The sequence below is a fragment of the Ipomoea triloba genome, chromosome 1 (assembly GCF_003576645.1).
Source record: "Ipomoea triloba cultivar NCNSP0323 chromosome 1, ASM357664v1".
In the NCBI taxonomy this organism is placed as follows: Eukaryota; Viridiplantae; Streptophyta; class Magnoliopsida; order Solanales; family Convolvulaceae; genus Ipomoea; species Ipomoea triloba.
This window is the reverse complement of record NC_044916.1, coordinates 30,993,940-31,015,363: the sequence shown is the minus strand read 5'-3', so window position 1 is coordinate 31,015,363 and position 21,424 is coordinate 30,993,940. Positions and strand designations below refer to the sequence as shown.

The following is a 21,424-nucleotide window of genomic DNA, read 5'->3' as shown; positions in this document are numbered from 1 at the left end:
TCTCTCATGTTTCTGATTCAATTAATAATGTTTAATTAAAGTTATTTATAATGTAATTTTTTATAATATTAAATTTAATATTAATATATAATATTTATATATTTAATTTTTTTTTATTAAAAGTACAATTGAACACAAAAAAAAAAATAAAATTTAAGAATAATAAAAAAATTCTAAAATGATTAAACAAATAAAAAATAATTAATTTGGTCAATGAATAATACACAAAATTATTATTACTTAACCAATAAACTTTACAAAATTGTCACTAGATAAATCTACTGCCCAAGCAAAAACCTTAATATATGCATTGGGTGCACCAAAACTATAGCACCCAGCTGAAGCTTGAGTCAACAGTCGCTTTTACTAGGGCTCAAACCCGCTCCCTTCTATGTGAGAGAGCAAACCAGATGCCACTAGACCACAAGATTTTTTATTTTTTAATCAACTAAACATTTAAATATAATTTGTGATGTAATTCTTTAAACCAGCTAAATAATAAAATAATATTTCTATTTTATTCCCTTTCTATTTCATTCCTTATGTAATTTATTCTTATTCTTTTTATTTTTATTTTTGAGCCAAACGCTATATAAATCACGGTTGGTGTACTAATAGTTATACCATGGACCTGGGTCCCATCACAATTTACATACTGAATGTTCACATTCAATATGTAAATTGTGTATTTTGAACTCAAGTCCACGGAATAATGTGCCGTAGGCGTACAAATTACAATAGTTGAAATGCATTTCACGTATTTGTGCAGGCCGATATAGAATATTAAGAATATAATAGAGACTTCTTTGGCATGAGATTAAGAAATGGATACATAATGAAAGTAATTCTCGTACTTTGTATGGAGGATATTTAATCTCAGTTTGTTAATTGTACTGGGTCATTTTCAAATGGTTGTCCATCTATAGTGTTTAGGCAAAATATTGATTTCAAATGGTTGGAAAACATTAGGCGAAAGTTGTTAATGTGGAAGTGAATTTAGTGATAGTATAACATATTCAGACCAAGAGTGGTGATTTTTCCCTCTCATTTGTCGTACTTAGTTTTCTTAATATATTTACCTCTGGTAGATTATTAAGTAATAGTGAGTTTACTTAACACATATTTTAAGGTAATAATTGTGAATTTCTCTGTTATTTAAAGAGTTAGTGACTTTTAGAGTATGCAATGATGCTTCTGTTGGTTGGACTTCAAAAAAGTTGGGTTGAGAATCTATACTATTAATAAAAACAATATCCTCAGTTTTAACTTCCCGCCCAAAACAGACCTATAATATTATGGTTTGCGTAATATTGTAAAATATGGTAATACAATTCCTATCTCTAATACGATTGTAAATTAAAATAGAATCTATACTATTAATAAAAACAATATCCTCAGTTTTAACTTCCCGCCCAAAACAGACAAAAACAATATCCTCAGTTTTAACTTCCCGCCCAAAACAGACCTATAATATTTTGGTGTGCTTAATATTGTAAAATATTGTAATACAATTCCTATCTATAATACAATCGTAAAGTAAAATAGAATTCTTAATAAAATATATTCTTCCATACGTTCCTATTCGTAATACAATTCTAAACTATAATTACTAATGGTAATAATTCAGTACATATATTTCTCTGCAATGCAATCTATACTATTAATAAAAACAATATCCTCCGTTTTAACTTCCCGCCCAAATCAGACCTATAATATTATGGTTTGCGTAATATTGTAAAATATGTTAATACAAATCCTATCTCTAATACAATTGTAAATTAAAATAGATTTTCTAATAAAATATATTCTTCTCTACGTTCCTATTCGTAATACAATTCTAGACTAAAATTACTAATGGTTATAATTTAGTATATATATTTCTCTGCAATGCAATCTATATTATTAATAAAAACAATATCCTCAGTTTTAACTTCTCGCCCAAAACAGACCTATAATATTATGGTTTACGTAATATTGTAAAATATGGTAATACACTTCCTATCCCTAATACAATTGTAAATTAAAATAGAATTCTTAATAAAATATATTCTTCTCTACGTTCCTATTCGTAATACAATTCTAGACTAGAATTACTAATGGTAGTAATTCAGTATATATATTTCTCTGCAATGCAATCTATACTATTAATAAAAACAATATCCTCAGTTTTAACTTCCCGCCCAAAACAGACCGATAGTATTATGGTATGGTTTGCGTAATATTGTAAAAAATATGAAAATTTGGCACAATTCAACCCGCAGTGCCAACCAATTTTCTGAACGGCATTCGTGCATGCAGGTATCGGCGCACGAGTCAAGCCTTTTTAAGTTCATTTGCACCCCCCACCCCCCACCCCCACGCGCGAGAGAGAGAGCCTCTATGCTATACAATTCAATAAGCCTTAGAAAAACTCTTGTATAAGTAGTGGTGCAAACCACTTCTCAAACCAATGTGGGACAAAAGTTACTTGAAAGGTTTTTCTCTATATTTTTCTAACTCAAATGGGTCAACTTTGAGAACCAATTTCTCATTCACCCATTATCAGTTTTGAGCGTACAATATATCAATCTTTTCGTCTAACTACGAAGAACACGAATCCACTTTGACCCGACCCAAATCGAAAGTGGACCCCACATATATTTGTACCACAATATTTCCAGTAAAATGCCATTTTATGCTAATTTTTTTCCAACAGTTATTTGTCCAGAGAATATCAACGTGTTGAAGGAAGAAGATGATATATAGTGAAGGGCAATATAATCTTCACTATATATCATCTTCTTCCTCCAGCACAACGCTCTACGGTCAACCAACAATTACTCAACTAATTATCCCATTACTCCATGTAAATTTTTTCTCTAATATAGTTATACTTACTGAATATCAAAATATAAGTGTACCTCAAGATCTTGCAATAACTAACCGACAAGTAATTAAATTAATGAATATGATGCAATAATGTAAATTATCTACCTATTGCATTTATACACTTATTTTAGAACACTTAATTTTTGTGATATTTGTTGCATGCAAGGAAGACTCATACTATAATTGCATTTATACACTTATTCATACTCATATTCGATGTTATAATTTATATATTTGTATATCGATTCAAATATTTCTTAAAATATTATAACAAATTCATTCCGTGCAACGCACGGGTGAAAATACTAGTTTAAATAATACAAATAAAGCATGGGTTAACCGTGTCTAAATCAGGCCTAGCTGGAATTAATAGCCCAGCAGGGACTAATTCTAGTACGGTGAGGGCGGTTGATGAGATCTTGGAGACAGTAGCCCTAAGCCCCACCTTCCCTATCACTTCTTTTTTACCACCCTCCCTATCAATAAAAACTAAAAATGGAGCATGTAGTTACATTGCACAATTACTTGTCAACAGAATGATTTTCAATGGAATTGGGCATGAATCAACTACAGTTTCAATGGAATGAATGAATGATCCACTCTAACTACATAAGGGCGGGCTCACTCTCGCTCTCTCTTGCACCCTCTCTTTCTCTCTCTCTCTCGCACAATCTCTATACCGCTAAATAGTATGGCGGAGCACCACAACACATCGATCTAATTTCCGAGTCTTATGAAAGATTACAGAAAGCTCTTCTTAAGCTGGATGCGCTTGCTGCAGAATTAGAACTGAGATGTGCTAGGAGATGAACAATCAGAAGTATTACATAAGAATACTGGAGCTAGAGATGTCAATTAGGCACGAACCCGATGGGCTAGCTCGTCAAAACCCGAAACCGACGGGACTAGAAAAGATTAGCCCAATGAGCCCGAAACCGATAAGCCCGATGGCCCGATAAGGCTACCCGAAATTAAATGGGCTAACCCAATAACTCGAACTATTGAAAACTATTCTTTATTATAGAAGTGATTTGAAACATAACATACATGAAATTTATAGGTGAGTTCATCTTTAGTAATTTTTTTTTATTATTAGGGTACATTTTAAATAAAATTTTAATAAATATATTACAATATAAATTATTTTTACAATAATAAATAATGAAAAGTTAAAAACTTACTATAAATATTATAGTATAGTGTAACTGTGTAAGTATATTAATCATTTTTAGTTAGAATTTATAAATGCCGATTTAGATTAATTGAATTATGTATAAGTCTATATTTATTGGTGTATATATGCCCTAGTTTGAAATTACTTAATAATTTATTTAACATTGATATAATTTATATTTAATATTTTATTTTTACTTTACAATTATAATATTATTAAGTTATTAAGTTTATAAAAATTATAGTTTATAACTTTACTTAATTTATGTAATGAATAAAATTTACATTAGTTACATATATAATTATATTAATATTAATATTAATATAAAATTACAATTAAACGTATTAATTAATACATATAAAAGTTAAAAATTATAATATGACTAAGTTAACACCGCTCCTTATGTGAGACCTGTAAACTACAATATAAATGCACACAATATAATATTTCAAGCACACTATCTACCTTGGAGTAAATTGTTTACATTCATGTTGATTCTCACATTCTCACTTATGGGGTGATTTTTATTTGATCATTAATATGTGTGTGTTATATAATTATATAAATATATAATGTTAGTGAATGATTTAAATAAATATATTGTTATACAAAAAAGTTTAATTAATGCTTTTAGCATTTAATTGATTGTGCTAGGTTAAGATTTAAGAATAAAGGAGAAACAAAGAGTTTAATTCTTAGTATTAATATTATTTTTAAATTCTAATGCAAAATTACAAACACATTTAAACTAATATAAACATTTAAATAAACTTATGATGGAGGTATAACTAGGGTTGAAGGGTTATACGGGTGTACCCGCGGGTTACATAGGCCATGAGACCATGTATAACACTAGTACGTATCCCTTAGAGGCTAAACGGGATGAACATTTGGATCGGATCGGAAAAATAAAACCAACATACTTAAACAAAGGTTAAATGGGTTCAACTTGGCAAATCGGGCTTGTTTTAGTTCAGATGGTTCGACCCACCCAATTAGCCCGACAACCCGAAGTTTAGGGTTAGGGCCAAGTCGAACCCAAAAATAAAATAATAAAATAACCAATTAGACCAACAACCCTACATGACTAGCCCGAAATCGAGTGGCTTGGCCTGATTGACATCCCTAACTGGAGGAGAAGCTAGAAAAGATAAAAGTTCTTCTCTCTCAGATTTCATTGACATAGTATAATTTTACGCAACTTTTACATGGTATCAGTGCCAGATGAGGAAGTGAGTTGGAACATTCAAATAAATGAGAGATGTGGTTGTAGAATCGGAAGCCATCGGGTGAAACATGGAACTAAGAAAAAAGATCAAACCTTTGAAAGACAAAAAACTTGTTTAAAGAACTTTAGCTCTGATACCATGTAAAAGTTGCATAAAACTATATGTATATTAATCAGAAGTTTGTAAACTATTAATAGCTATGCAACGAGATAAAATAGCTCTGATACCAATCACCGTCACATTTGCCCCTCCTCCCCGACCTATTCCCTCTATTTCTCCCCTCCATCTTCCTCGTCACCAATCATCGATCCCTAACTGGAGCAGAGACTAGGGAAGATGAAGGATATTCTGCCTTAATTTTCAGATTTCATCGATAGAGTATAGTTTTACGCAACTTTTACATGATATCAGTGCCAGATGAGAAAGTAAGTTGGAACATTTAAATAAATGAGAGATGTGGTTGTAGAAGTGGAAGCCATCGGGTGAAATATGGAACTAAGAAGAAGATCAAATCTTTGAAAGAAAAAAAAAAACTATCTTAAATAAACTTCAACTCTGATACCATGTAGAAGTTGTGTAAAACTATATGTATATTAATAAGAAGTTTGCAAACAATTAATAGCTATGCAACGAGATAAAATAGCTCTGATACCAATCACCGTCACATTCGCCCCTTCTCCCCGACCTATTCCCTCTATTTCTCCCCTCCCATCTTCCTCGCCACCAATCACCGTCACATTCGTCCCCTCCTCCCACCTCACCTTTGTTTCCTTCTTCGACAGGCCAATCTATCGTGTCTAAATCAATTTGTTATGAACAAGAAGGATTAAATTCTTACCATACTTACAGTAGAAATACCATAATAATAATGATGAAATCCTTGTAGTAAAATATCATAAAACAATACATTTATAAGGTAACAAATTTAGTTGAAACTCTATCAATGACATATTGAATTTAATGCAGAAAATCCTTCACCTTATTTGTATATAAAACTTCATATAGTTCATCTCCTTGTGTATCTCAGCTCTGGTGGCTTCCAAATCTGTAGCAAGGCTATCCAGCCCGAGGAGAGCTCTCTACAATGATTCATAAGATTTGGCAATCGGATCGCCATAAGCGAGAATAGTTTTCTTCACTTCCTTTATCTTGTGTTCCAGATGATCACACTCAAATTTCAGGAAATTCGCTTTGTTCTTCATAATCTCTTTGCATTCTTCAAGATTTGCATTCATCTCATCCAACTTCTTGATAGCTTTAACAGCTGATTCATATGTTTCCTTAGCTGGATCAGACTTCGGCTTCACTGGCATCTTGAACTTAAGCGGCATCTTCAGCTTAGTGAGAGTGCAAGAGAGAGGGGGTCCAAGCTTGCAAGGTAGTTTATACAAAGAACGAATTTAGTTGAATCGCGCTACTGAGTAAATTTTTTTTTTTTAAAAAAAATATGTGCTTTTGTTCCTTTCTTATACACAATTTTTTAAATTTGTTTTATATAATGCTACCTAAAAAACATTTATCTCGAAGTGATAAAAATTTGAACAGTTAAATCACAACTAACTGTAGCTTTGATATGCTCTAATCTACTACTATATGTGAGTCATCAATCACAACTAAATTAGCTAGAGAATATAAGCAAAAATACCAGAAAAATGACTAAATCGTGCATTTATATGGTCTCCATCCTGCTGTTTGAAACGATTAATACCAGAAAGAAAACGATTAAATCCGAAATGCTTAGAAAGCAATCAAAGCATAAACAAAAATACCGATCAAATATGAAATCCTTAGAAAGCAATCAAAGCATAAGCAAAAAATACCAATGCATTATATCGTCTATTCGTCTACCTACAACTTGGAACATCGTCCAAGGTAGCTTCCATAAACAAGAATAGTTTCTTCACTTCCTCTATCTTGTGTTCCCGATGATCACACTCAAACTTCAGGAAAATCGCTTTGTTCTTCAGCATCTCTTTGCATTCATCTCATCCAATTTTTTGATATATATATATATATATATATATATATATATATATATATATATATATATATATATATATATATATATATATATATATATATATATATATAATTAGAAATTAGAATTTCAACCCCAAATTCCAAAACCCTAAAACATTAGTGATTTAGTTCATTTCCTAATCGGCTGCCAGACCTAGTCATCGACTCACCGCCTCTTCCAAGTATAACGTTAGAGCGTCGCAACTCACAAGCCGTCGTCGCTACACAACACTAACAACAATTTCATATGTTGCAGCTTCGGCGGTGAGCACTGATTAGTCCAAGCACAGACATCGCAACCTCCGGTGAGCAGCACAGTCATCGCAACCTCCGGTGAGCATACCAACACAACCATTTAGATAAAAATTGTCTTTTATTGTCCTCCAACCCCTTAACGCGGGAATTTAGCCTTTCACTCTTTTCGTAGCTACGTTATATGTATCAGCCCGTAGTAACTCTTCCATTATCACTAATGGGAAAATCCAAATGATCGTCTCCCAAATACCCTTCTGGCTCCTACACCATGTTGACGAGAAAATAAACACACTTAGTCCCTTCTTTCAAGACATGGGAAAACTTCTTCACCTCCATTCTAGAAATCCCCTTTTTGCAATCTAGAAGCAAGATATTCTTTGATAATCCTCCAACTCCTTGTTCACCGCCATTACTAAGGCCTCTGAGTAGACTTCAGCCTCCACAGGCAAAAGTACCCAATCCCTAACCACTTTGAGGCCTTCCCTAAGCCCCCAAAGTTGAGCTAAAAAGTTTTCAACCTCTCCGATTTTCATCGAAAACCTATCACCCATCTCCCTAAGTGATCTCTAATCAAACCTCATGTGCTAGTCATGCTAGTCCTTCCATATTTCCTAGTCCCGTTCGTGTTGAGTTTGAAGCGGGTTCTCATTGTCAATATGCGAAATACAACATTGAAGTTAGGACTAAATATTGCTCAACTATCGTTACAATACAAATTAAAGTCTAACAAGTATCAAAATTTCTATATTTCTCCAAATTTTATAATGTGAAATATGAATTATACAATGAATGATTTAAAATTTTGATCTAACTTTTATTGTAGTTATAAAATTGTTCAAATTTTAAAACATGTCAATGAATACAATGCTACAAACATCAACAAACGAACAGACAAATATTTCATAATCACACTAAATCCTATGTGAGTATTCAACTTCTTCATGAATTATATTCAACATACAATCATCTAGAACAAGGGTAATCAACCCAATCGTCTATTTTTTTTTTTTAATTTTCCTTTATAAGCAATAAGGGTAATGATACCAAAACATTTGAAATACAAGAAGATATCAAACTTTTTAGGTTGCTTTTATGAGAAATTCACCCCAAAATAACTTGAGATTCTTAGTAAATTATGTATTAGCTTAGTCTTAGCGTATATCCTGACAACATATAAAAATTCTTATATATATCTATTGATAACGTAAAATACGAAGCTGAAGTACGAAAACGATTTCTCTTATTAATCCGGCCCAAAATGCTGAAACAATATACAACGTGAGTCGGCAGTGGGCCTTCCTACTGTCCGAGTGTTCTCTAAGCTGTTAGTCGAGAATCAGTCCAAAGTCCTCCTCTCTCCTCATTAATGCACTATTTATAAGAGGTAAAAGATTGAGCTCCGCCACTTTAGCATGACCAGCACGTGACGGACATGCAACCGTCTTTTTTCCCACCAAGGTGAGAGGTAGCACGTGGCGGTGCTGATGAGACAGCCATCTGTCAATCAAGGGTCACAGCCGACCCTCGCGGTCGAACTGAAAATACCAGAGAGGAACGTGATTACGTATGGCCAATCGGGTCTTGGAGAGCACCCGACCCGCCGACCACATGGTCGGATCAGTACCGTCCGAGTATATTTACTATCATCTATCATCATACATCCCCTCATTTGTTCTCTTAAAAATTAGCTAGAGTAATGATAGAGAAACCTGAGACTATTTAAGTTATGAGAATTCTAAAAAAAAATAAAAATTAACTTCCATAAATGAGTCTCAGGTTCCTTATATGAGACACATGTTTCTCCTTTATTACTTTGATTTTTAAGAGGGCATAAGATGAGATGTATGATAATGAATATATATATATATATAATAAAACCTTCATATGCTGTCAAGATATGACAACTAAGTTACTGCAGAATTTACGAAAGAACTTTTAATTTACATACTAAAAAATAAGTTACTCTCTTAGTGAATTTATAATAAAAATAACTTGAGAAATTTGACATTTTCTTGCATCTCAAAAGTTATGGTTTAATTACCCTTTTTTTTTTGAGTTCTACTGACTCAGTTACAATGTAGTATCTGTCCATAGCTACTTTCTCAAAGTACTAAAGAACAAAGAGTCAACAGAGGCTCAAACCCACTCCCTTCCACATGGGAGTGTACACCGGGTGCCGCTTGACCACAAGGCCTTTGGCGGTTTAATTACCCTTCTTGCTTGGTAAAAGAGGAAACTTTTAGGATAGTGTGTTTCACATGTCTGAAAACGGTAATCAAGTGTTACATTTGTTTGTAGAGAGTGTCAGGTGCTTTATATGAGACTCAAGTTCCTTATAAGATGTGAATTTATTATTTTATATATCCCTCCAGTAATATAAGTTTTCTGTTATTTGTTTTTGTTTGTTTTTTTGTTTTTTGTTTTGTTTTGTTTTGTTTTGTTTTTTTTTTTTTTTGTTGTTTTCATTCAAGTTGAGACGAAAACCTAATGTCGGGGATCAAGCGCGCCACTTAACTTATAATTGAGACGTAAAAAAATAAATACGGTTATAATTAAAAGATTAGATCATCAATATGTGTATAATTTAGGGACCAAATATGCTATTTTAATTTTCCTAACATTTTAATGTTTATATTATTGAGATGATGTGAAATAACCTAATATATATGGCAGGGAGCAAATACTCTTAAACGTGTTTGTTATCAGTTATGCTGTAGAGTAAGTAACAGTACACTTTCTGCGGACACTAACACGTATACCACTATGCATGTTGGCCTCCATATATTTGTGTGATAACGAAGATGAGTCATCACCATAAGTCCATAACTACATACCAGGCCAATTGCATTCTCATGTTGAGCTCTTCATTCCATGCAAAGCCTTGAAAACATAAAAGATGAAAGTCTGATTTGGTACAACAATCAATGTGAATGCTTGATTAAATAGTTTTTTGTAACAACTTATTGCTTCGGATTTAGACATATTAGCCCGTCCTTGGGCCGCTTTTTATTATTTAAATTCTCGGCACAACTTTTTTGAAGTCCAACCACCAGAAGCATCATTGCATGCTCTCATTCAGCAAGCTAAACAAATTTTTAAAATGTGATTTTTACCATAAAATTAGGTGGTATCCACTAATGTTTATTTTATTTTGGGAATGGACATGAAAATTTTGGAATAATCTTGTCCTTTAAGTTGTTGTAATGTGTTACGGTTTTGGTTTGGTGTTTAGTTGTCAAGTATATGAACTTAATTGAGAAAAATAGTAGGACAAAGAAAATAGCTATCCATTATATTAATTAAAGTCATGTGTTCAGTATAAACATATTCGATATATTAGATGTGCATGCCTAAGCAACCAGCTTGGGGTTGTTTTCCTAAAAATAATTGATATTAACTTCTTTTCAAACTATTTATCTAACACTATAACTCTTGTGGTATGATATGATGATAATGAGCCAGGGTCATAGAGGAGGACCAACTAAGAGAGTTTGAAATATAAACAGGACATTGAAATTGCTCTTTTGGTTCAGGGAGACAGGGAATGAGGTTTAGTCGTTTAGATATGGGCTCAACAAATTTCTTGTTAAATGTCATTGTCAAAAGTGCCATTCTTCGGCAAATATTGTCTCAATTTACAATTTGAAAGTGTACCAATTGTACCAATTATACAATAACCATTATTTTGTGTGGTCATGGCAATGTTAAGCTTTTTTTTCTTTTTTTTTTTTTGTGGACAAATTAATACATTACAGGGTCACACTTGTGTGAAACCGTCTCACGGATCCTTATTCGTGAGACGGGTCGGGTCGGGTATGTGCAAATGTCATACTTATATGCTCAAATATAACACTAATCAAGAATACAATTTTTGTTATTTATAAGAGAAAAAGTAATACATTTTTCATAATAAGTAATGTTGACAAGTGCCCCTTACTTATAAGGGCAAATATAATACTTTTGAGGAAAAATGTAATACTTTTAAATCAAAATGTAAAAGCATTGTATTTTCCTTTAAAAGTATTACATTTACCATTATAAGTACCAAAAATTTTATTCCTAATTAGTATTGCATTTGAGCATATAAGTATGATATTTGTGCATATAAATGTTATATTTGCATCTTAACCCGGCCCGTCCCGATTCGTCTCATGGTGAGACGGCCTCACACAAGTTTTTGCCTAACTAAGGTAATACAACATATTCAGAAGTTGCAGAGAGACATTAGCAATACAAGCTTGTTAATATCCATTATACCAACGTATTTTAATAACAATTTTATTAGGAAAAAAGCCAATAGTATATATACACTAGTTAGTTATTAATTAAAGCAATGTTATGCGTATTGTTTAGTTCTTAACCATGTGAGGTTATTGAAAATGACTTTATAGTTCATTTTTATTTATAATAATTATGTGTAAATATTTGATTCCACTTAAGTAACATAATTTCATCAGTCGCAGTAAAATTCATAATTTTCATCATGCCTCAACCTATTTGAACGAATCATAAATTATGATTATTAGAAAACACCCTTTATACATCCACGTAAAAATGGATAATAAATCTCTCAACCACAATTATGTATTGATTGAGGCATATACATTTAGGTCTAGGGATAGCTACATCTACCACCTGGCCCACCGTATACTTTCTCCACTCACTCATGTCCTTAACTCGCACCTCATGAACTTTTTCAAAATTCACCTCTCCTCACCAAGTGCAGGTGTCCACTACGGGTACCTACCACTTATTATCTTATTAAATTATTTTTAAAAAATAATATTTAAATTATTTATAAATAATAAAATTCATTAGTTGTACTAAAACATAAAATCGAATATAATAATTTATTTTTAAAATAAATTTAGTAGTTTTGAAATAAAAATAGTACAAAGTTAATAAAAGTTACAATTGAATGTTTGTTGAAAGCTGCTCTGCAATATAAGTAGTCATTATTGTTGTTGCATGCCACCCACCACTGCCATCTTTATTTATTGCTCATCATTTAAGCTAAGGGAGGGGACTCGACATGCATTTAGTTTTATCTCCATTCCATTTAATGCCTTGGCCCCATGCACAATCAAATTAAATATCACACGTTACATACGTTGTAGACAAGAAGAATCTGTTAAGATATGAACATCAGATGCTTGACCGACCTTATTGCATCTTCAACACCCATCACAACAATTTTCTTCCATATTTTGGGTAGGATTTTGATCGAGTTATTTGTTTATAGAATTTGAAATTAATTTAATTTAATGAAGATGATTTGTGTTTAGTGATAATTATATTAATAGCATATATATTATTCGTAAGTGGTGTGTACGTTAGGGAGGTATTTTAATTAAATAGATCAATGACAATTTAAACGGTGTTTATATAAGAAAGGGTCTTAACGTACACTTTAGTATAATAGACTAGAATTAAAAATACACTTTGGATCTTATACTAAATTAAATCCAAACTCACCCTAAAGATTATGAAAATAGTCTTTATGCTTATCCCAAAATTAACCAAATGTGAAATGCTAAACTCTTACTTAATCCACAATAGTTTGAATATATAATAGCTTTTAGTTGGTGAGTGGTGAGGTCACGGGATGCATCCAAATTTCAATCAACTTACTAAAACAAAGAAAAATGAAAAGGCTGGCTAGTCACGGGTGATATATGTATATATATTCTCAATTATAGATATTCTATTTTCCTGTATTAATATTAAATAATTATTTTTTTTTGTCTGACTACGAGTGTTTTTAGTCGGTTTGTTTGAAATTAATATTATCTTGCTTGTTTGGGTCAGGTCATTAGTTTTAAGGTTATCGTATTTCTAGTGCTTGAATTTAAGGTCTCTAGATAAATTAAAAGAGATTACTTGCACACTCTCATTAGCATTAACTAATTATTTAATTTGACTTGTTTATATTTGATCATTTTCTATTTTCAACTGTCACAAGAACTTGTCACCAAATCTTAGAATTGAAGGTAGAGACGCAGAGTAGTGATGCTTTCCAACCCCTATATGTATTGAAAGCAAAATACATCTAAAAAAAAACAGTAGGGGTCAAATTATAATAAAAGCAATGGTTAGTTTGCTTCTAATACAAGTAATTTAAAGTGCATCCAATAATCATGATTAATTATTAAGGAAGCAGATCTGATCATTTCTTATAATTTATTTGTCCTTTTAGTATTTTTATTTGCTCCTTTTAGTACTTGGTCACGTTACAAATCCATGCATGCAACACTTTAAATTTCTTTCCTCCTTAAGTATAAGATTAGATTAATTCTCAATAAAATCTACACTATAACATACTGTAAAAATAAAGCATGTTAGCCCATTGTTGCACAATATTTTCTTAGTATAATTTATTTATTTTTTTTGGTGTAGTTTGTACTCTGAGTCATATTGCATAGGATAAAAGTTCATCAAGTGCAGTGATGGTAAGTTTTCCTCCTCACCTCAAAATTTATCTTCATTCAAACTACAATGGTTTTTAAAATAAATTTTGGGTTGATATGTGTAGTAATTAGCAATTAGATTGGAGTAAAAATGTTTGGAAAACGAAAACACTAAGTTGATCATATTGTTGGCTAAGTAACTATAATGTTCCAAGTTTAACTTTCGGTGGGAGTGATCTATTTATGACATTCTTGATTTGAGTCAGTTAGATATATACAACTTAATTATACTAACTGGTTTATATCCTTGTGGTCATTTGTTGGTTATGATTACAATGCAAGATTTATCTAGTGCACACTTTCGAGTAGCGATTGTGAATTTTCCTCATCACTCTAAAAAAATTGCTTGGAGATCAAATAATTGAAGTAATGAACATTTTTAATTGATCTTCCAAATAAATAATTTTTATTTATTTATAAGTTTGAATCTTAAATTTAAAGAGTTGGTGAGAGGGTAAATCACGATATGTACATGTCTTATTAATTTGACCTACAATTCTGATGCACAATTAAATCAAATTGTAATTATTTTGAATTTGTTGATCAATTATTTATTGAGATAGAGTATATCAAGGACGATAAATCTAACAAAGTACAAAATAGATGTGTAGCGTAATGATATTTTGACATGTTTAATTAATGACTTTTTGGTCGTCCCTAGCCTGTGTTTTTGTCATTCCACTGCTTTCTAGCATAGACAGATTAAGTTCTCATATTTCATTTTGGCTTTTATTTTAGAATAATGATAATGATATATTACTTTCAAGAAATAAAACTTTGCCACATATTTCTCTTGTTATATTTTATATGTCTAATTCAATTATAATACAGATCGTGATCATCTTTAATATAATATTTATTATTAGTATATTGATTATTGAATATTTATTTTCAAAGTATATTACTTATAAATAGACTTTTAACACATTAAAAATAAATATTTTTATATGATCCATATTGCAATATGGATCATAGTCTATAGTAATAATTGATAGACTAAAAGCGTACTTTTTTCTATTTTAATTGATAAATAATTGCATGAAGGGAGATCACATGAGAATAGTGTTTAGTATGAGAAATGATAATATTTTAGTCTAAAACCAATATAATTTTATTTTCTATATATTAACTGTAGTATTTAAGAGATTAAAAGTAAACTTTAATTAATTTTGAAAAATATAATTTGGACAAGGACAAAAGAAATGAATATATATAGACAAGCCATCCGGTGGCCGTCTCTTTCCCCTCTCAGCTAAAAAACAGATACAGATGAGCTTCCTCCATGAGATTTCTCAAGAAAACCAAAAATTTCTTTAAATAATAATAAATGAAAAAGAAGCCCGATAGCCATTTCACCTCAAAGGCGGTTCCTTTCTTCTCTTTCTCTTCACCTTCACTGTAAAAACGGGTGTTATGATTTAGTGAAGCAGACAAAGCTACATAGCTCAATACCCTTTTTTCCTTCACTGTAAACTGTGCATTTATCTTCTTTTGTATTAATGCTGTTCTTTCAGTTGTTCTTTTTTTTCACTTCTTGATAAGACGGCAAGACCCCATGAGAGATGAGCATGGGGTTTTTTTTGTTTGGTTGCTGGAACAGTAACTTATCTGGATATTCCCGGAAAATGAGGGAAAAAGGAAGAAAATAGCGAGGAAAAAGTAGAAAACCCTTGAAAGTCCACATTTCAAGGCCATTTTGCTTCTTATGTTTGCCTGTTACTGTACTTTTTCTTGCCAAGAGAATATTGAATCAGAAGAGAATGAGGAAGCACGGATGGCAGCTTCCCTACCATCCTCTCCAGGTCGATCTCTATCTGTGCTTATCTTTTAATTTTTTTTTTTCGTATATTGGTTTTATTGTTTTAAAGTTTGAATTTTGCTTCGGTGTTTTGAATTTAGATATGTATGTTTGCAGGTGGTAGCTGTTGCTGTGTTTCTGGCATTGGGATTTGCTTTCTATGTGTTCTTTGCGCCTTTTGTAGGGAATAAATTGTTTCAGTACATTGTAATGGGGCTATATTCACCACTTGTGAGTCCTTTTTCCTCTTTATTTTATTTTCATGTTTGCATTAGTATGAGACTGTTAAGTGCTGAGATCTGTTCTTACTCCCTGATTGAATCACTTTGTTGTTTTGATCTATCTCTGAACTTTGCTGTACAATTATTTCTGCTTGCCAGTCCCCTGATTCCCTCCTGCTTCCTTCATTTTGTTGGGAGGTTTTGGGATTTATAATCTTCAGAAGATCAGTTTGAGTTATAGTTATTGAGCTTCAACTTTGACTAATTTGTGTATGCCGGGGCCAAATGCACACCCTCTAAACTTCAATGTCATTAACTGAAAGGTTGGTTATGGCCCTCATTGCCTTGATTTGATAATTGATTAGTTTGGGAAGTGGTAATTTTCAATTTCTGATCTGGGCAATTCCGGGGTAAGAGGAAGGGGTGGCTTTGGAAATTGGAATATGGATCTTGGCATCCCTTTCTAGCAAACGCTAAATCCCAATGTTACTACTAGGCTAGGTGCTGGTTGGATATTTATGGAAGACAGGAAGGAATTTGAAACCTTCAGGGCTTAATGAGTAACTGAATCTGATCTACTCCTAGAGAGCAATGACCGATACTTGTAAATTTCTTTTGGTCCTGGTGTCCTGTTATTCTTGCATAGAACTGGCTTCTATTGAACTGGCTGATGTAGATTGACTTGTGGATTTATACAGAGTATAATGTAGTAATGACTAAGGAACATGGATTTCATGTGCTTAAAACTTCTGTGCAAAACTGGGACATTTTTGGAAAACCTAGTAGTTCAAAAAGGCTTATGCCTATGTATTTATTATTAATATTCATACGAATCTATCAGCATCTGCTAAATGTCACATCATAAACACTTTGGTTGTTTCAAAGAATTTTCCCATATTTATTTATATGTCCAATTTAAGTAGTTAACTTCTCTGACATTCCTATATTTCTTTCCCAGATTGTATGTGTTATTGGCTTGTATATTTGGTGTGCTGCGTCTGATCCTGCTGATTCAGGAGTTTTCAAGTCAAAAAAGTATATTCGTGTTGCGGACAATAATAAATCTGCCCAGGCTAAAGAATCTAAACTAGGCGGAGACTCGGTACAAGATGCTAATACTGCTTTAGCTGGAGATAAAACTTTTGACAATAACAGTAAGGATCCCAACGCAGCCACACATCTTGCTGCTCAAACCAAAAAGAAAATCGAGACTTCTCATCAAGCATCGTGTTTTTCTGCATTGTTACCTTTACTACCCTGTGCTTTTGTGTGCAACTGTTCTGATCAACGTGAAGAGTCCTCTGAACAGACAAGTGAAGATGGCATGTTCTATTGCAGTTTATGTGAAGTAGAGGTGAGTGTATATTTTTCGATTTATTTGTACCATTTTCTCTGCTTAGTGGCAACTGACACATATATAGATGTTATCCAAACTATAGAAGCATGAAATAAAATGAATAACTGTTCTAGAACACCGTATTTCTGCAGCGTGACCCTGATACACCTACTTTTTATCTCTAGTTGACTAGTTATCTGGATTGTTGCAATATATTACCACTTAAACCTAATCAATCACTATATTATCACCATGCAGGTGTTCAAATACAGCAAGCACTGTAGAGTATGTGACAAATGTGTTGACCGCTTTGATCACCACTGCAGGGTATTTGACATTCTATGATTTGAAGTTCAAATTTTGCTTGTCGAGAAGCACGTGCATGTTCAGATGTACGTCTACATGCATGAATTTACACAGATGTGTGAGAATACTAATTCTTGTCCTCACTTTTGTTTTATAGTGGCTAAATAATTGTGTAGGCAAAAGGAACTATCGGAAATTCTTTACTCTCATGGTTTCTGCTCTCCTACTGGTATGTGTAGACCTTGCTTGCTTTATGCCATTACCACGAATCTGCAGTATCTTCATATTGTCTTTAGACTCATCCAAGATTATAGGGGATCAATTCTTCAGGTTGCATTTGTATTTTGGTTAAGTGTGTATGAATTATTGAATTCATATGCAGGGTAAACAAGAATACCATCTAAGTTCACAATTAATCCCCTACTTTAATGTCCGTTCTCCTACCTGTCCTTCCATCGAATAGATTTTTCTGAGATAAAAACACAATAGTGAAGTCCAACTCAGAACAAGCAATTTTCATGACATTATTTTTTGTATTGGGTAAAATGTCAATATGGCTCCGGTTCTTTAGATGAAGGAAACATAGGGCTTTTTATTCCTTACCCACAAAGATAAAATCTTCCCCTTTATTGAAATCGAAATCAGAAATAAGAGACGAGTGAGGGACGGTGGCCTTCATGGAGCTGTGAGGTGGTGTTGAACATGGGGTTTTCTCCTCGGTTTCTTCAGCCAGTTTTGTTTTCATTCATTCTTTCTAATACCTCCACCCTAAATGTTTTTGAAGAAAAAGGTTTAGGGATTTGAGGTTCCAAAAAAAGGTCTTGGCAATTTTCTTCTTTCTGACATTTTAAATTTCATGAATGGGGATTTGAGGTGTGAAGAGAAGGGGTAGGCAAAAACAAAATGGGCTTGAGATGTATTTTTTTTTAAAAAAAAATATAATTATATACAGGTGGCCTAGTCAAAACATTGACATGAATGGATTGTCTTAAAGTGGGTAATTTTGAAGGAATTTTAATGGAAGTGGAGAAGTGAGTGATTGAATGAAATGAATAATATAGACTGAAATTGACCAAAAGGACAAAATTAACAACTCCCTAAAAGCATAGAGGCCAAATTGACATTTTAGCCTTTTTCTTTTTTTATTTAATCAAATGTTGACAGGTTTTTATTGTTTCTGCACCTTGGACTGGGGATTGCAGCTTATACTTCAGTGGTCAACAGGGATCCTTGTTCTAATCTGCTGCTTTATAGAGAAGAAGAGATTCTATGCCGAAATCACCTCAAAATTAGGAAGCAGCTTCTCTGTGGTTCCATTTGTTATGGTTGTGGTGAGTGTTCTTTGAAGTCATTGTCATTAAAGTAAAAGAGATAGAAGAAACTCATTTGCCTTATCTTCGTCGTTCGTTGTGTTACTAAGGAAAAATATGCATATGACAGGCAGTCTGCACCATATTGGCGATGATAGCAACATTGCCGCTTGCTCAACTTTTCTTCTTTCACATAATTCTTATCAAGAAGGTCTGCTTTTCATCATGTGATGCTTCTAAACCAGTGAACCTCCTTCGGCTTCCAACTAACAATGTTATACTTGGAAGTGACAGGGAATTAGCACATATGATTATATCATGGCCCTGAGGGAGCAAGAGCAACAAGGCGTTGAAGGTCAGCAAAGTCCCCAAATGTCGACAGCTAGTTCCATTACTGGGCTAAGCAGTGCAAGCTCCCTTAATACTTTTCATCGGGCGGCATGGTGCACACCCCCGCCTCTCTTTCTTGAGGATCAGGTACTTTACCACTTTTCCCTGATATGTATATGTGTATATATGTTTCACTAACTTAATAAATGACATTGTTACTGTTTAAGATATTCGAGGATTTTAAGTTTTATACAATTTCATTTCTCTAGCTTCATTCTATTGGAAAATCGTTATATGCTTTAATTTACTTCTATGTACTCATTGCTTACCGATCTCTTGAAGTTGCACTATGAATACCAAAACCTTGTTTCTGGAGTGTTGGGCGCTTGAGTAGTAAACAATGGATGTTGAGCTCTAACTATTGTTTAGCCATCAAGTGTTCTTTGGGTAACGAGAGAAACCCGCAGCCACTACCCGAGGGTGTGCACTGGGTAAACCCCGCCTTGTGACCGTAGCTGTCAAATGATCACAAGTAGGTAAATCAGCCTAGAGTGACCGGCTCAAACCAAGAAGGACAATAGGCGGCTTCTATTGAGTCTAACTTGTAACCTTATGGTTACCAAGTTAACAGTCTAACCAGCTTAGTTGGGGTCCAAGTACTACTCTCAGTCATCAAGTGTTCTTGGAACCTCAGTTGGTAGCCTACATTGCAAGCTCGTTTAAGAGTCAGGTCATGATGACATTTAAAGCTTATTAAATGCAACTCCAGATTAGCATCGAGTTACCTTCCTTTGCCAGCACATACAGTTTAATTAATTCTCTATTTCGCTATTTGCTTTTTTGAAATGTCAGAATGAATGTTGCGTGTCTTCTTGAAACTAATGCCACTGGTGGCTATTTGCAGTTTGATGTGGTTCCTCCTGACAATGTATCTGTCAGTTCACTCGGGAGAAAGACTACGGTTGAGGAGGCGGCCAAGAAAAAGAACCCTGCAGCCGTGAAGATCAATCCATGGACATTAGCAAGGATGAATGCCGAGGATGTTTCAAAGGCTGCTGCCGAGGCACGGAAGAAGTCAAAAATTCTGCAGCCTGTTGTGAGACAGCAAACTCCTCATGCCCCTGAAGCTAACAGTAGTTTTGGAAGTAGTGACCGTCAAATCGCCCTTAGGCCTGACAATAACAAGCGGCGACCTAGTAAGCGTGGTGTTCGACTACCTGCAGAGCTACCATTTGAAAATTTGAGTGAATTATTGAATGAAACTGGTCAAAGAAATAGAGGCCTTGTGATCACTGAGCCATCAAGAAGCGCTTTCCACCCGAGCCAAGCAAAGTCCAGCTCGAGAGGCATTGTTGTTTCTTCTCCCGAGAGCAGTTTGGACTCTCCTGATATTCGCCCTCTCCGGGTCTCAGGAGCTGAAGATGCTGCTAGGCATCACGCGGGTCTATCAACATCGGGATTTACTTTACAGAAGGAAATCCCGTTGTCAAGCTCAACTAGCGATGGATATGATGCGTCTGGTGGTGAAGATAGCGACCGAGTTCCTACCAGATTCATGCAAAGATCAGCACAGTGGAGTGACCCGAAAGAGAGGGACATCAGATTGATTGTGCCGTCTTCTTCATCAAGCCAGGCTAACAGCAGAAGGCTTTGAACACCTAAGTTCCCTTAACTAATCATTTTGCTCTTGCAAGTACTTTGAGATGAGATTTATTCATTTGTTGGTCAAGTTCTTGTAAAGTTGCATGCTTCATCTTGGCCTCTTCTGTTTAATATGGAAAACTGGTAAAGTCTAATATTTTGGACTTCAGAGAAAGAGAATGAATGTCTGCTGATCTGTTATCACCATCTTACAAGCTTCCTTCTGCAACAGTACACCTTTGGTTAACTCAATTGTAAATGGAGGACTAGTGATGTTTCTTTTGATGAGATGGTGTGGGAGTTAACAATTTTTATTTTTTAAAATACAAGGAACAAAGATTATTGAGTTGCCAAGTACCTTCTAGTCCAGTGGCATCAAACCCTTCCCTTTATACCTCTTGTGTTTCAATTGGGAGTTAGTAGTATTCAAAAAATACTTGGTAAAATCTAATAGTAAAATATGGTTTAGT

The 21,424-nt window shown here is 33.5% G+C and overlaps 1 protein-coding gene across 1 annotated transcript; it reads left to right on the top strand.

The window, feature by feature from the left end:
• Nucleotides 1–15,272: 15,272 nt before the first annotated feature.
• On the top strand, nt 15,273–21,242 carry LOC116032425 (probable protein S-acyltransferase 22). Its single transcript, XM_031274969.1, has 9 exons — nt 15,273–15,814; nt 15,928–16,041; nt 16,990–17,385; nt 17,626–17,694; nt 17,831–17,902; nt 18,876–19,004; nt 19,114–19,194; nt 19,278–19,460; nt 20,218–21,242. Exons 1-9 carry the CDS (start codon nt 15,773–15,775, stop codon nt 20,965–20,967), a joined length of 1,836 nt encoding a protein of 611 aa, XP_031130829.1. The 5' UTR covers nt 15,273–15,772; the 3' UTR covers nt 20,968–21,242.
• Nucleotides 21,243–21,424: the final 182 nt, after the last annotated feature.